At 38.7% G+C, this 16,023-nt stretch overlaps 1 protein-coding gene and 1 long non-coding RNA gene across 7 annotated transcripts; one reads left to right on the forward strand and one right to left on the reverse strand.

Annotated features, from left to right (window-relative positions):
• Nucleotides 1–4,484: 4,484 nt before the first annotated feature.
• Nucleotides 4,485–7,127, reverse strand: LOC106782252 (uncharacterized). Its single transcript, XR_001379195.3, has 2 exons — nt 6,911–7,127; nt 4,485–6,785 (listed from the first exon to the last, which is right to left on the reverse strand). It is a non-coding gene; the product is annotated as an uncharacterized lncRNA (long non-coding RNA).
• On the forward strand, nt 6,696–14,225 carry ZNF165 (zinc finger protein 165). 6 transcript variants are annotated; one of them, XM_070245024.1, is made up of 5 exons: nt 7,027–7,143; nt 8,511–8,555; nt 10,640–11,123; nt 11,414–11,552; nt 13,223–14,225. In XM_070245024.1, the coding sequence occupies exons 3-5, from the start codon at nt 10,713–10,715 to the stop codon at nt 14,131–14,133; spliced, it is 1,461 nt and encodes a 486-aa protein (XP_070101125.1). In that variant the 5' UTR covers nt 7,027–7,143; nt 8,511–8,555; nt 10,640–10,712; the 3' UTR covers nt 14,134–14,225. The 6 variants fall into 6 exon arrangements, with proteins under 6 accessions (XP_001493889.2, XP_023479891.2, XP_070101125.1 ...); XM_070245023.1 differs by lacking the exon at nt 8,511–8,555 and adding an exon at nt 9,034–9,627 and having other exon boundaries at nt 7,030–7,427; XM_001493839.5 differs by lacking the exons at nt 7,027–7,143; nt 8,511–8,555 and adding an exon at nt 6,696–6,796.
• Nucleotides 14,226–16,023: the final 1,798 nt, after the last annotated feature.

Genomic DNA, 16,023 nt, shown 5'->3' on the forward strand with positions numbered 1-16,023 from the left:
ACACAAGGGTCATCTTTAATTCATTTATAATGTACCATCCCTTTGTTTTCAACCCTGTTGTGGCAATTTGTTTTAATTGTCTCACTCTTAAACAGCGTGTTACTGGATGTTCTTTTTTTTAACTCTTTTCTGAAAATCTCTCTTTTAAAAGAATTTAATTCATGAATATTTATTAAAATTATTATATTACTGCGATAATAATTTGTTTTCTGTTTGCTGTGCTTTCTAGTTTTGTTTCTTCTTCTATCTTGTTACACAGCTATACCATATATACTGAAATATAATAAAACATATCACTGATTCAAATATATGATATCAGAATGTCTGATATCTTCAGATATCATTGAAAGACTTCTTTTGTATTATTTTAAAATTAATATTTTAATATATGCAAATGAGTACTTGTGATTGGATAAAACTTCCAGGATGCCATAACTGGATTCAAACTCTCAAACATCTTAGACAGAAATAAAGATGATGTGCTCTGAAAATTTACATAAGAAGACTCTAAAACTAGCTTTGGAACACAAAACACTATCAAGGATGTAGATAAAAAACCGTAATATATTTATTTCACAAAGTGTGAATGAAAAGTCGCATTTCTAAGTTTATTTTTATAATATATGGTTTTTATATTTAATAAATTCTAATTTATTAATTTTTTTCATGGATCATGCTTTTGGCTATTGTGTCTAAAATATAACCATCAAACTCATGGTCATGTAGGTTTTCTCCATTTTTCTTCTAGAGGTTTTATAATTTTGCATTTAACATTTATGTCTACGATCTATTTTGACTTAATTTTGTGAAAGCTCTTCTTTGATTTATTTCATCAGTATTTTGTAACTTTCCACATACAGATCCTGTACCTATTTTGTTAAATTTATACCTAAGCATTTCATTTTCTTGGTGCTATTGTAAAAGGTAATTTCTTTTCATTTCAAATTCTAATTGTTCATTGCTGGTATGCAGGAAAGCAATTGACTTTTGTATATTAACATTGCATCCTGCAACCTTGCTATAATTGTTTATTAGCTTCAGGAGCTTTTTTGTTTGTTTTGTTGTTTTGTTTTATAGAGTCTTTTGGATTTTCTACATAGAAGAGCGTATTATCTGTGAATAAAAACTGTTTTGTTTCTTCCGTCCCAGTCTGTATATCTTTTATTTATTATTTATTTTGTCTTATTGCACTAGCTAGGACTTCCAGTATGATGTGGAATAGGAGCAGTGAGAGAAGACACTCTTGTTTTATTTCCAGTCTTAAGAGGAAAATAACTAGCTTCTCATTCTTAAGTATGGAGTTAGCTCTGGTTTCTTGGGGGTTTTTATTTTCATTTTCTGTAGGTGTTCTTTATTGAGTAGAGAAAGTGTCCCTCTGTTCCTAGTTTGTTGAGAGTTTTATCACAATGGGTGTTGGATTTTGTCAGTTGCTTTCTCTGAATCAAATGATCATATGACTTTGCTTCTTTAGCCGGTTAATTATATTGATTACATTGGTGTATTATATTGACTGATTTTCAAATGTTGAACCAGTCTTGCATATCTGGAATAAATCCCACTTGGTTGTTGTGTATAATTCTTTTTACTTACTATTAGATTTGTTTTGCTAATATTTTGTGAAGATTTTTGCATCTATGTTCATGAGAGCTCTTAGTCTGTGGTGTTCCTTTCTTGTAATGTCTTTATCTGATTTTGGTATTAGAGTATTAGGTGTCATAGAAAGTTATAGGAAGTGTTCCCTCTTTTTCTATTTTCAATAGGATATTATGAAGAATTGGTATTATTTCTTCTTCAAAGGCTTGATAGAATTCACCAATTAAACTATGTAGTGGGCCTGATGCTTTCTTTTTCAGAAAGTTATTAATTAGTGGTTCAATTTCTTTAATAGATATAAGATTATTCGGGTTATTTGTCTTTTGTGAGTTTTAGCAGTTTGTATTTTTCAAGGAACTTGTCCATCCATTTAAGTAACCAAATTTGTGGGCGTAGATTTGTTCATAGCATTCTTTTATTATCCTGTTAATGTCAATGGGATCAGAAGTGATGACCTCTTTTTATTTCTGATATTGGTACTTTGTGGAGTTTTTGTTTGTTTGCTTGCTTTTTAGTTAGCCTGGGTAGAGGTTTAACAATTTTATTCATCTTTTTAAAGAACTATATTTTGGTTTTGTTGACTTTCTTTATTGCTTTCCTATTGTTAACTGCATTGATTTATCTTCTAATTTTTATTATTTCTTTTCTTCTGTTTGTTTCAGGCTCAAATTGTTCTTCTTTCTCTAGATTAGATACATTACTTTTATTACCTATTACGCGGGGGGGGGGGGGGGGGGGTATTTGTTTTTTCATGCATTCTTTTAAATAGCCTCTCAAGCTGAGACAGAAGTCAGAGATAAAAAGAGAGGTGAGAATATGGACAAGAATCTAACTTGAGGTTGTGGACATGAGCAGTAGCCAGAAAATTAATGCAGTGTGTGGGAAGAAAACTGGGATCTGGTGTAGATGAAATTTTAAAGAAATTCAGGAAGAATGATCAGGAGAAATCCTAAGAGAAATAGTTGAGCAAGAAAAGACTAAGGATGAGATAGATTAGAATCACTCACCATTGGAGTTGGAGGCAGAAAAGAAGGAAAACTAGAATTTGGCCAGATCAGGCTCAGAGAATTAACCCTGCTGCAGGTCAAAGCTAAAAATAGAAGAACAGGGTATGTTGTCATGAATAAAACTGACTTAAAGATACCAACTTGAATTGACAGAAATTCCCTCCAGGCCTACATATCACAACAGATCCTTCCAAGACCCCTTAACTTCCAGAATCCCCAAACTGGTGTGCAAAAGGGGGACTCTGTCAGTGGTTGTCATGATGACAACAGAGCACAAAGATTCTTGGTCATTTCCTTAGGATTGGTTTGATTCTGTAATGAAAGGTTAATTGAGAGGCTTACTCCTCTTCTCCAGGAACGTCCCAGATCCCAGACTTCACTCTCATGCAGACATTTACCGTTTCTTCAAGACACACAGTTGTGATAGAGGCTGGCCTTCTGCAGTGATCCTTTTTAAAAATAGCTTAAGCCTTTTCTATCAATTTCAGTCCACATAGAAAGCTAAGAAATAGGAACTATGGACATCTCTGGCAAGTGATTATTTACTGTTATTTCATGTAATTGTTTCACATTTATGCCTTCATCAAATATTTACTCAGCATCTACTCTGTGACATACACAGGGTCAGGCAGTTGGTCATAGAAGTATGAGCAGAAGAAATGTGCTCCTTCCTAGTGGTTACCATCTAGTAGAGAATACAGACTTTAATCAAATAACACATTAATCATGTATAATTACAAACTGAAGTAAGCATTCTGAAGGTAAGTCACATAATTCTTTGAGGATAGTCATTCAACCAGTGTTTACCAAATACCTCTCATGTGCTAAGTACATCACAGTCTGTGACATAGCAGCTGTGTGGTCTTGGACAATTTACTTAACCTTTCTTAGCCTCCATTTGTTCAACTGTAAAATGTAATAGTGGCTACCACATACAGTCTTTATGATAGTTAAATGATTATTGTATGTAAAGCAATTAACATAGTGCTGGCATATGATAAAAGCTCGTCAGCATCAGATCCAGTCATAGACTGCTCCTGGGGAATAGAAACTAGGGCGTGTGTACTATAACTTTGCTGCACAGCCACTGCCAAGCACTGGGGATACAAGAATGAATACAATGTGGCCATGTTCTAGAGGAACTGAGTGGAATGGGGGGAAGAAGACAATTCGAGGGATTATTTCTAGTATACTATAGTATAGTATAGTATAGGAAAATGAATGAATAGATTCAGAACTTATGTCAAAGCAAAACTTTAAAACTTTTGGTATAATATATATCTTTCTGTCCCTTGGGTAGGGAAGAATTTCTTTTAAAAGAACACAGAAAATGCTAATTCTAAAGGAAAATATTAATAAATTTGTCCATATTCAAATTAAGAACTTCTGTTCATAAAAAAAAAATAAGGAACGTGAAAACAAAGTGCTATAAATTGGCAGAAAATATTTGCAATAAATAAAATCAACAAAAAAATAGTATCTAGAATATACTCATACAAATCATTAAGAAAAAATTTTAAAAACCCAATAGAAAAATGTACAAAAGATATAAAGAAATTTTTCATAGGAGAGGAAAACCATAATGCCAATAAATATTAAGAGATGTCTGGTCTCACTACTAATCAGACACAGACATATAAAGACCAAATTTTACACCCATTCAATTGGTAAAAATTAAGGAGTCTGTCAAACTAATTTTGAAGAAAGTATGCATAAACAAGACTGCTTAAACATGGACAGTGAGAGTATAAATTAGACGACCACCCGGTCTAACAAAGTTTGACACCCGGCAAGTCTGCTTCTGAGAGAAACTCTTACCCATATACAAGATTCATAGAAGCACTGCTTGTAATTTTTTTTTAATGGAAATACTCTAAATACCCATTCATTTGACAAATATTTATTGAGAGTATATTTCATGACAGGCCTTATTATAGGTGTTTGGATATGGTAGTTATCAACACAGAAAAGAACCATTACTTCAAATATTGTACATTCTAGCATATGAGGCAATCGACATAATAAATAAAATAAATTACATAGCATGAAAAAGTAGAACAGGGAAGACGGATGTGAGGGGGCAAGATACGTCTCATTGAGGAGGTATGACTTGAGTAAAGATCTGCAGAAAGTGAGGAATTTAGCCAAGCCCATACTTGTGACAGAGAAAACAGCTGGAACTGTGGACCTAAGCAAGAACATGCCTTTGTACTCCAGGGAGAAGGAGGAGGCCCATTGGGGATGAGGAAGCAGAATGAGCAAAGGAGAGAGTAATAAGAGATACATAGGGTACAGCTCATATAGGGTCTTATAAGCCATTTTAAGGACTTTGGGTTTCACCCTGAATAAAATAGGGAGCTACTAAAAGGTTTTAAGCTTTAAAGGCTTTAAGTTTTAAAGGGCTAGTATAGGAGGTGAAAAAGTAATTTTCCCTCTACCTTTCTGAGTTCTTAGCTGAAATCCTCATAATAAAAGACAAATTAACAGGGAAAAATAAACAGAAGTTCATTAACCTGTATACCTTATGTATACATGGGAGACACACAGAAAAAAATGAGTAACTAAAGAAATGGCTTTAGAATTCCAATATTAACAGGGAAAGAGGAGGGTGAATGCAGGCCTCCTACAAGAGAGTAAATGATTTTTAGGAAAGATGAATGGGCCCTTAGAAGAATAAATGGGAGGTCTGATAGTTTATGACAAAATTTGCCTGGGTGCAATGTCTCCTATACTCTGATAAGAGTCGATCTTGACTGGTTGATGAAACTCAAGGAGAGGGAATTTATGACAATTTTGCTCTTTTTTGGAAGATCTGTCTGTAGGCAGGGATGAGGGGAGTTCAGAGAAAGCTTCTCTCTGCATTTGTTGTTTTTTAAGTGCCTACAGCTCAAAATCATCAACATATCAAAGCAGTATATTTTGAGGAGGTAATTTCTTCTACCCTTCAGTAGCATGATAGAACTTATGCTTCAACAGTACCACTCCAGCTTCTCTATTGAGAACAGCCTGTGGGGGACACAAAGATATAAGCAGAGGGACCACTTAAGAGGTTATGGCAGCAATCCAGAAGAGAGACAATAGTCTATAGAGATAACAGTGTATTGGCCCATCTTTAGGAGAATGGTTGAATGCAATGTGATATGCACAATTGGAATATTATGCAGTAGTGAAAACTAATTTTAATTCAACAATACGGATAAACCTTAGTAACATTGTTGAAGGAAAAGAAGCAAATATCAGATAGTCTATGACGTGATGCCTTTTACATCAAAAACAACTAAAACCATACACTGGTTTGCCCATACATACGTATCTAATAGAAATATCTTTTTAAAAAGGGAAAGATAAACACAAAATTTGTTAACAGTGGTTACCTCAGATGAGAGGAGGTAGGGAGAGTGAGGAGAGAAAGAGTATAAATCTAAGTTATTGTGAATGTTCTAGTTCTTCCAGGTTGGGAAATGGAATCAGTGTTCGATGGGGCCTGCAGTGGACCAGTGATTAAGTCCCTGCCCTCCACTTTCACGCCCAAGGTTTTCCCAGGTTTGGATCCTGGGCGCCAACCTAGCACTGCCCAACAAGCCACGCTGAGGCAGCTCATAGAAGGACCTACAACTAGAATATACAACTATGTACTGGCCGGCTTTGAGGAGAAGAAGAAAACAAAAAGATTGGCAACAGATATTGGTTCAGGACCAATCTTTTAAAAAATGTTCACATTTTAGGGCCAGGCATAGACGTCTTGAGCCAGGGTTATGCTTAATCCCGTTTTGTATATCTGCTTTTCATCGGAGTTGGGGGATGAATCAAGGGTTCGGGAAAAGGCTTCCCGTAAATCCAGAAAGGCTTTGCAACGGTGAAGTTTGAGCTGCATGCCTGTTGCGTGGGCTTCAATTTCACTGCCCCAGACTGAAGTTGAGGACAGGCCGCACGGGCGCAGCAGAGCCAAGTTGACTACTACAAAGTGCAGAAAAGACTCCTCCTCCTTCAAGGTCTGTGAATTTTAGGATAGCGGTGAAAAGGCCAGGGACACAGAGTCTGAGCGCTGAGAAAGCCAAGAGGCTTCTGGGAATTGTAGTCCAAAGCCAGGCCGTCTTCTGCGCAGACTCAAAAGTCTCTGTGGAAGGAAGCCTTGAGGCGGTGCAGAGCCGTCCTTCCACCGGAAGTGTCCGATCGGAACCAGCCCTGTAAGAGAGGTGAGTCCGGATTTGGGGACCCAGGTGTCCAGCCCTTTGTCCCCTCCAAACACCCAGTCCCTACTATGTTCTATACGGGATTGTAGCAATCCTGTGTCGACCTGGACCGCGGACCTTAGAGGAATCCCGAGGAAAGGTGGAACTAGGTTCAGCGTTGGGAAGGCATTCGCGCCCGCCTATTTCGAGAGGGTAGGGTGGTTTCCATAGTCACCCCCGCCGCGTGTTACGTCATCGTTGAGGGCGTAGAGGGCGTGGTTCCGGGAGCCGAAGGCAGTTCTGGTGGCGGATATCTGGGGTCCTGGTTGTGAGGAGTGGCCTGACCCGGTCGGGCGAGACGGGGAAGGGTGGTATCTTTTCCGGTTCGGCCGCTTTCTGCCGGAAGACGCTGTCCCGGAGTCCGCCCCCGATGCCTGCTACTCATGGGAGGAGTAACTGCCTTTTCATAGAAAAAGTGGGGATAGCCCCCGCCTCCTCGTGAAATTTATCACACAGTAAATATTTAGTATTTCCTGTGTGCTGGGGATGTAGTGAAACCAACGCTGAGCCCCTGCCATCGTTCTCGAACGAGAGACAGACCGCAAAGTAGGCAATTACAAGACGGTGGAAAGTGCATCCACGTGAGAAACACAAGGTGCCGTGGGAGCCTTCCCCGACACGCACTTTGAATCCCCTGCTCTGCTCTGTGGCCTTTACTAGATTTCCGCCAACTTCCCTCCCTCCACCGACAAAACTGTTCCCCCGTCCTCCTTCAACCCAAGCATACACATCAGAGACCCGCTAATCCATCAGGAACCCTGCTCTTCGTCGAACCTGCACCTTTCCGAACATAATTACGCCTTCCTTTCAGTTCTAATGGCGTTTGTTTACATATCTGCTTAGCTTTTTTGTAACTCTCCCCAACATAATGATTGTAAAGCACTAGATGCTCAATAAGTGTTTATTAGCTTGAAGTTAGTAAGACATTTAAAAACCATCTTTAGGGGAAATATGTCACATCTTTGAGGACTAGATAATTCTCTCCACGGTTGTGGACTGTTTTAAGTGGATCAGAAGTGATGAAACACCTGGAGACAGAACTTTAAGCTATCTGAGGTGATAACATATGTTGTAGACCCAGCCACTTAGCATGATAATGGAAATGTAAGTGAATTGTGGATTATGTAGGTCCATCTTCCTATGCTGAATGAGAGAATGTCCATAAAGTATTAGGACACTACTAGGTAAGCACTTCACACATCCAGCAAACATAATAAGAAGTGAAATTAGATTTCTATATCAAAAGAAAGTCTCCGTAAACTATGAAGGATTGAGACTCTCTGATATATCATAGCACTAGCCCCCTTATTTCACCCTCTATCATTGCTAAATTTTGTTCTTACTTATACCCGAACTCTCTTTTCCAAGGTTCAATCTAATTCTGTGATCCTCATTTCATAATCTTGGAGAGTTGATCCCGATATTTGTCTTCAACTGCCCTTTCCATGGATCTTGTCTAAATCTATATTTCCATTCCTAGCTCCTTTCCCTTAAAATCTCATAATAACTGTTGGAAATGTTTTTCCAAGTTGATGTCTCCTTAAGACAGAATATCCAAAACACAAAGCATCTCAAACTTTCCTAATTTCCACTTTTATTGATTTTATTCAAATCGACAAATGTGAGAACTTAAAAATAATAGTAATAATGCATGGTCCTTAACCTCATGGAGCTCTAGTCAACTAATGAAGAAAAGCAGCCAAACAACTAAAAATAAAACAAGGTGATATGTATTGTATTCACAGATGTTATGTATTGGCAACTCAGGGTAGAGTTGATGAATTCCGTAACTGAGGCAGTAGAATTCTTAGTCGTTCGAATTATTACAGCCTGCAGCGTGGTCTCACTATCAATCTGCTGTTCGTTCCTGCTTTCTAAGCTTTTCTTCTATCCCTTCCTTTTTGCCTTTCTGGATCTTTCTCATCCTTTATTGACCAGTTTAAGCCCCACCACCTCTAGGGAATATTTGCTACCATTTGCACACATACACACACATTCTCTCCCTACCTCTGAACTGTTTGGCTGTTGTGTCTCTACAACTTTAGTACTTCAGCGTTCAACAGTTATGAAGCGTTTTCAATGTGCCATGTGAAACGTTTCATTATTTAAATGTTATATCCATGTTTGTTTTATGTCATTTCTTTCCGAATGTTTTGCAAACTCTTTGCAAACTCAAACACTCTTTGTTTAATTCCTTATAGCCGTACCTCAGAAGACAGATTCTCCAGGCGTCCCCCGTACTAACCCAGTCAACATCCCAGGCATCTGTTTGTAACAAAGTTCCCACGTAATGATCAGGCAGCGAGCCCAGCTCTGAACTCAGACTTTCTTGGAAACCACTGCCATACGACCTCTAGCCCAGGGCTTTGCTTGTGCTAAGATTCTAAAAGCACATGTGAGTGAACAGTCAGTAGTCAACGTGGTGATAGGTCTAATAGAAGGACCGGAGGAATTGATATTTGCATTTGCTGTTGTCCTCTAGGACTTCATCTCTAAATTCCTCTTATTCAGTTTTTCAGTTCAGAAACCAGACTGACCATTCCCACTGCTGCTAACACTTGAGGAACTGATACTCAATAACAAGACTCACAGAAGGCTGGTTTATTATATTTTATTGGTGAGATGATAGGCCTCAATGTCCAAACCACAGACTAAGCCATGAAACTAGGAAGGCAGAGAAGAAACTGCTGGGACAAAAGGAAATCTATCTGGTTGCCGGCCCGGTGGCGTAGCGGTTACCACGCGTGTTGCACTTCAGTGGCCCGTGGTTCCCTGGTCCGGATCTCGGATGCCAGGCAAGGAGGATTGACGATGGATGTTAGCTCAAGGCTAACTTTCCTAAAAAAAAAAAAGGAAACCTATCTGGGGACTTTTGGGGAGGGAGCTAGTTATACTGACTGAAATTATTAACATCTGGCTCTCAAGAATATTTGTCCTATTTTATTATTTAAGAGATTTATAAGTAATCCTGGTTATAAATTCTGAATAGATAATTATAACATTCTCAGCGTCTATTTTCCTCACACTTGTATGAGTACAGTGGCCTCTTTTTGTTTCTGTCTTTTCATGTTGCAGTCCATCCTAGAAATGAACAATGTGTTAATCTCCACAAACAGTATCTTTCAGGTCATTCTTCTCAAAAACTTTCATTGGCTCCCCAGTGCCTAAAAGATGAACTCTGAATTCATAAACTTGACAGTTGAGGCTTTCTGCAGTAAGGCCTCAGCCTTTCCTCTGTAGTTTCCTGATGCAAACCTGCTGAACTTCCCAGTTCCCCACTTCCGTGTTCCTGCCATTAACCAATTGTTCAGGCTGTTTCCTTGCTTATAATTTCCTATTTCTCTCTTTCCCACACCCTAGTCAAATCCTTTCCATTCTTCGGAAGTTAGTTTTTTAATTGTTTCAGAAGTTAGTTTTTTAATTAAGCTTCCCTGACCATGCAACCTACTGTGCGCTTTTCCATCTTCCAACATTATGAAGTACTTCTATCATTATCTCTTTTGATCCTTATTGTCTTTATGACTTAGATACAATTTAATTGCATGTTGCATGTTAACATTTAGTATTGCCTTATATTTGTATTGCCTTATATTTAATATTTCTAATTTAAGTAACCTTATTTTTTAGTTGAAATTTTAAGCTGCCTTGAGGTAGAAATTATGTAACAGTTGTATTCCACAAAGCAGGTATTTCAGTGCTTTTACGCATAGGAAATGCCCAGGAAATTTTTGTGTAATGGAGAATGGCTAATTCTATGTGTGATCTTTCATCTTCCTAGAGAGTAATAATAATTTTTTTACCCCTCAGGAGAGTTCTTGAAACTAAATAAGACCCTTCACAAAGCAGAAGTGTGTTTTCTGATAATATATTCTATTCGAAGATGACAACAGGATCAAAGAAAGCTTCAGCTCAGAACCTTCAGGAAGATGAAGGACTTCTGATAGTGAAGATAGAGGAGGAAGATTTTGTCTGGCAGCAGGACACTTGCTTACAGAGAAGTGATCCCCTCAGGCAAGAGCTCTGCCGGCAGCTTTTCAGGCAGTTCTGCTACCAGGATTCCCCTGGACCCCAGGAGGCCCTCTGCCGGCTCCGGGAGCTCTGCTGTCAGTGGCTGAAGCCAGAAACCCACACTAAGGAGCAGATCCTGGAGCTGCTGGTGCTGGAGCAGTTCCTGACCATCCTGCCAGGGGATCTGCAGGCCTGGGTGCGTAAACATTACCCAGAGAGTGGAGAAGAGGCAGTGACCATACTGGAAGATCTGGAGAGAGGCACTGATGAAGCAGTACTCCAGGTACAGAGGGGATGGGAGATCTAAGACCTCCAGAATGCATGGAGTCCCACAATGGGAGAAAAGAGCCTGAGATTGAATATCTAGTGAGACTTACAGGAGCTCTTAGTTCAGTGTGCATTTATATCTCCTTTCCTCTCTGTTTGGTACTATACTACATTTTACAATTGATTCAGACTTAATTCTTTCTTCCCTAGTTTTGTATTCCTACAGGAAGTTCTCTTTGTTTTTGGAAGATATTTAATTCCAACAGAGATTCTCTCATAAGCCCAAATATACTTTCTTTTTCTCAGATTCCAGTCCATGGACATGGACAAGAAATATTCAGGAGAAAGGTGACACCTTCTGGACCAGCACTTAATGTCCAGTTCCAGCCAGTGGACGCCAAGGCCCTTCCTGGTTCTTCAGAACCCCAGCTCATAATGGACTGTGGTAAGGGGCAGTTTTCTTTGCGGTGCATGTCACTAAAGCAGTGTGACAGTAAATCTCCCTTCTCAGATTAGTCTGAGTCGCTGTAGATGTCCTTTCCTTTATTACCCAGTGAGAAGGAGAGAACCTTTTTTTTCTATGTCTCATTGACCAATTAAAAAAAATAATTTTGTTCCTTATCCAGAATATTTCCATTTTTCCATTTTTTCTTTATCTTGAATGTTTCCAAAACATAGGTTGTTTTTATTTTATGAGCAAATTAAAAGAAAGAGAAATGAATGAGTCAAGAAAATGTCAGGGAATGAGAAAAGAAGCAAAAGAAGAAGCAGCACATGGACAGAAACATGTTAATAGAGAAGTACGTGTAACGGTAGAGGAAGAGAGAGGCAGATACATTATGATATACTCATAAATAGAATATAATTCACAGATACATAGAATAAGATCCATATTGTTGCTGTTTTTATGTAATTTTGGTCTTCCAAAGCTCTCTTATGGTTTTATAGAATTGGCCATACTTCTGACTACCTCCATAGAATACTTATCACTGTCCTAAAACTGATCTGTTTAAAAAGTTCATAGATTCAGTATCACTTTAGGGGTGAATGGTCCCAAAAATAAACCCAAGAACAAATTACAGTAATTTTTTTAAAAAATACCCAAATTCTGCTTTCAAGGTTGTTCTGGAAACATTTCTATCCACCCCATCTAAAATTGTAAATTTTTCCCACCCTAAGACTAGCACTGCTTAACCCCCTGTCCTGCCCTAACTTATTCTAGACAAAGGAAACCCTATATAAAAGAGGGGCTGCTTGACTCCAGCACAATATAGAGTCATGAGCACACTATGGATTCGTGAGCTAAAAGGAAGGAATTATGAGGACTAAATAAGTGGGTCCTGGAAACCAGCCTGATGAATTCGGATGTGTTGTGCAAGAAAAGAGTAGAGTGTAAGAGGATGACAGGGTTTAATGACAGTCTGGTAAGAGTATTTATGATGGCTAAGAAGTAACAGCAAGGAGGCTGTTACAGTCATCTAGAAAGGAAGTGATGAGGTTCTTGACTAGGATGATAGTAAGAGAAATGTAGAGAAAGGAATGTATATAGGGGACATTTAGCAGAAAGTGGTGATAGAACTTGATTAAGCATGGAAGATGAAGAAAAAATGGAAGGTTGGATTGGATGGATAGACGGATGGAGGTTTTCTTCTTGACATACACATACCTCAGGGTCATTTGTAGCTTTACTTTTTCCTTGCATCTATATCCTCTTCTGCTTTCTTTGATATGGTGCCTCTCTTTCTCCCTCTAAACCTACCACTGGAAATCTATCATAGATTCAAAGTTCTCCGTCATATTGCATAGTTCTTTCTCCTTACTTTGTCTCCCCCTCCATTCTTGTGGGTGATGTTCCTATTCCCAGTCTTTTCTATTTGGTCTGTTCCTCCTTGAATGTCTGTTTCCTCTTTCTGCAAACCACTGCATATATACTTGCTTTTAACAATTTTTCTTTCTTTTGTGTCCTTGTCTATCACTCCTTTCATTTGAAAGGGCACATTTTTAGAGTGGCCAAGTGAGGTGCCAATATGTAACTGTATTGTACATTCCTCAAAATTTTCTGTTCTTCCAGCTCATAAAACAGGTATTTACCTCTTTCTTTTTTCATTATTTTAGATAATAAGAGTGAAAACAATGGATCCATGCCAAAGTTGGACATTTATGAAAAAATGGAATCGCAGAGAATTATATCAGGAAGAATTTCAGGATTCATGTCAGAAGGATCTGCTGAGTCTCAAAACATCTGTAAGTCTGCAGGCAAGATAAAGAGGCACTGGGAAAAAGAACCAGAGGAGTCTTGGAGACCATCATCTGCTCAGGATGGAGGTTTTAGTAAAATCCTCACCCACAAAAATACACTTACAGGTGAAATAATAAGCCATGATGGATGTTCTGAGAGAAGCTTAAATCTGAACACAAATGAATTTACACACCAGAAATCTTGTAAACACAGTACCTATGACCAAAGTTTCAAATGGAATTCAGATTTTATTAAGCATCAAAGAATTTATGCTGGAGAAAAAATCCATCAATACAGAAAATCTCTGAAGAGCCCAAATCTTATTAAACATGCAGCAATTTTCAGTGGAGAGAAAACGCATCAGTGTAATGAATGTGGGAAAGCTTTCAGACACAGCTCAAAGCTTATTAGGCATCAGAGAATCCACACTGGAGAGAGACCCTATGAATGTAATGAGTGTGGGAAAGGCTTTGGGGGGAGCTCAGATCTTATTAGACACCAGAGAATTCACACTGGGGAAAGACCCTTTGAATGCAAAGAATGTGGGAGAGCATTCAGCCTGAACTCACATCTTATCCTACATCAGAGAATTCACACCAGAGAGAAACCCTATGAATGTAGTGAATGTGGGAAAACCTTCAGAGTGAGCTCACACCTTATTCGACACCTGAGAATTCACACTGGAGAGAAACCCTATGAATGTAGTGAGTGTGGAAGAGCCTTCAGTCAGAGCTCACACCTTAGTCAACATCAGAGAATTCACAAGAGGGAAAACCTATTAATGTAAAGAACTCAAATTCATATGGAAATGCTAAGGAAATAGCAAAACATGAAAAACATTGAATGAAAAATAAACACTGGTGAGATGAATGACTGAAAGACCAGTGTCTCTTTTTTTCTCTCTCATTCTCTGGCTTGCTGTTCTGCATATGATCTTCAACTCTGTGTGTGTGCTTTCTGTGAGCCTGGGAATGTACGTCTGCCATTGACTGCCAAAGTCAACCCAAAAGAGCAGAATTTGGGTGAGGCTGATAAATGGGTTAGTCTAGAACAATGGAGATAGAAAAAAAGACTCTCTTGGGAAATAACCATAATTACAGAGCCAGGGGGAGGGGGTTGGAGAGGAAGATTCAGGTAAAGAGAGACATCATCAACCCTAGTTAATGATTCTCCACAAGAGGAGGTAAGCTAAGCCCAGGAATGGAATAGCTTGAGCAATGCACTGCAGAAAAGTGCTTTTGGAACATTCCTTTAAAAAATCAAGACACAACAAAATTAGAGTCATCTCAAACAAGAAGGCATACACAATGGTGGCATTCCAATATGGAGGCCAAAATCTATGTCCAGATTTACTTCTGCCAGGAAGTTAACAACCAGAAGAGCATACAAGGCAAGAAGCCAACATCCAGAGATTCAAATAAGACAGGAGGGGACGGGGCTGGCCCCGTGGCCGAGTGGTTAAGTTCGCGCGCTCCACTGCAGGCGGCCCAGTGTTTCGTTGGTTCGAATCCTGGGCGCGGACATGGCATTGCTCATCAGACCACGCTGAGGCAGCGTCCCACATGCCACAACTAGAAGGACCCACAACGAAGAATATACAACTATGTACTGGGGGGCTTTGGGGAGAAAAAGGAAAAAATAAAATCTTTAAAAAAAAAAAAAAGACAGGAGGGAAGTAGAAGTAAATTAGGAAAGAGTTGGTGTTAGAGATGAGGAAAGTTGTTCAAATTGATCTAAACCTTAGAATTTGGAGGAGATAGTAGTATATAGTAGTATAACCAGGATTGTACTGCCACATATGCTGTGGCTTTTGGCACCTTCCCGGGGTGGGAGAATATAGACTATAGTTCTGGGGAGCTCTTGACAGAAATACAGGGCTCTGGCTACTGAGTTATGGAAAAGAGCTGAGGGAATTAGTACTACAAATAAAGATTCTAAAATCTTATTTCATTGCTGCTGGCTCCTCTTCCGTCCAGAAAAGACAGGAGAGTGTAGAGAGGTTGGTATCTGAGAGAAGAGTGGAGAGAGGAATCTGCAACACGTTGGAGCTCTACCATGATTTCAAGACAGAAAGGTGAATTCTGCTCTACTTGTTTTACCTGTTTGTCGAGGCACATTTCTGCTAATGTGAGCAATAAAAACAACCATACAAGGCTTAAATATTCCACAGTATATGTTTTTATGTGAAAACTCTCTAGCTAAAAGCAACCTCAATACTAGAAGTATGATCATCTAAGGTACAAAATCTTACAGTAAGAGACTTTATACAAACTTTGCATTTATTTTTTGATGACCTTGAAATAGAAATGTCGTGATAGGATCTAAATATGCCGATATTTGGTTTTTGGAAGGTAATATTGAACTCATAGGTTTTTTGTTTTTTTTTTACAGGCACTGTGCTAATGCATCCTATCTCATGATTGTACAAGTGGTGTTATTTTTCCCATTTTATAGTTGAGAAAATTGAGCTGTATTCCTGCACAAGAGCACATGGATAGCAAACGGTAGAAACAGGATTTAAACATATTATTCCAGGGCCTTAGTTCTTAACACCTAACCTTGATTATGCCACGATATTACTACCACAGGACATAAATCGGAAACGACAGTACTGCTCCACCATAACTTTAAAGTTGAGGGGGAGAGCGTTCGTTTACCACCCTTTTAGAAGGCTAAC

The sequence above is a fragment of the Equus caballus genome, chromosome 20, assembly GCF_041296265.1.
Source record: "Equus caballus isolate H_3958 breed thoroughbred chromosome 20, TB-T2T, whole genome shotgun sequence".
Lineage (NCBI taxonomy): Eukaryota > Metazoa > Chordata > Mammalia > Perissodactyla > Equidae > Equus > Equus caballus.

Bases quoted from the DNA above. Each gene is read 5' to 3' on its own strand.
- ZNF165 (XM_001493839.5), top strand. From the start codon at position 10,713: ATGACAACAGGATCAAAGAAAGCTTCAGCTCAGAACCTTCAGGAAGAT. The intron at 11,124-11,413 runs GTACAGAGGGGA...TCTTTTTCTCAG, and splicing joins CTGATGAAGCAGTACTCCAG to ATTCCAGTCCATGGACATGG. The intron at 11,553-13,222 runs GTAAGGGGCAGT...TCATTATTTTAG, and splicing joins CCAGCTCATAATGGACTGTG to ATAATAAGAGTGAAAACAAT.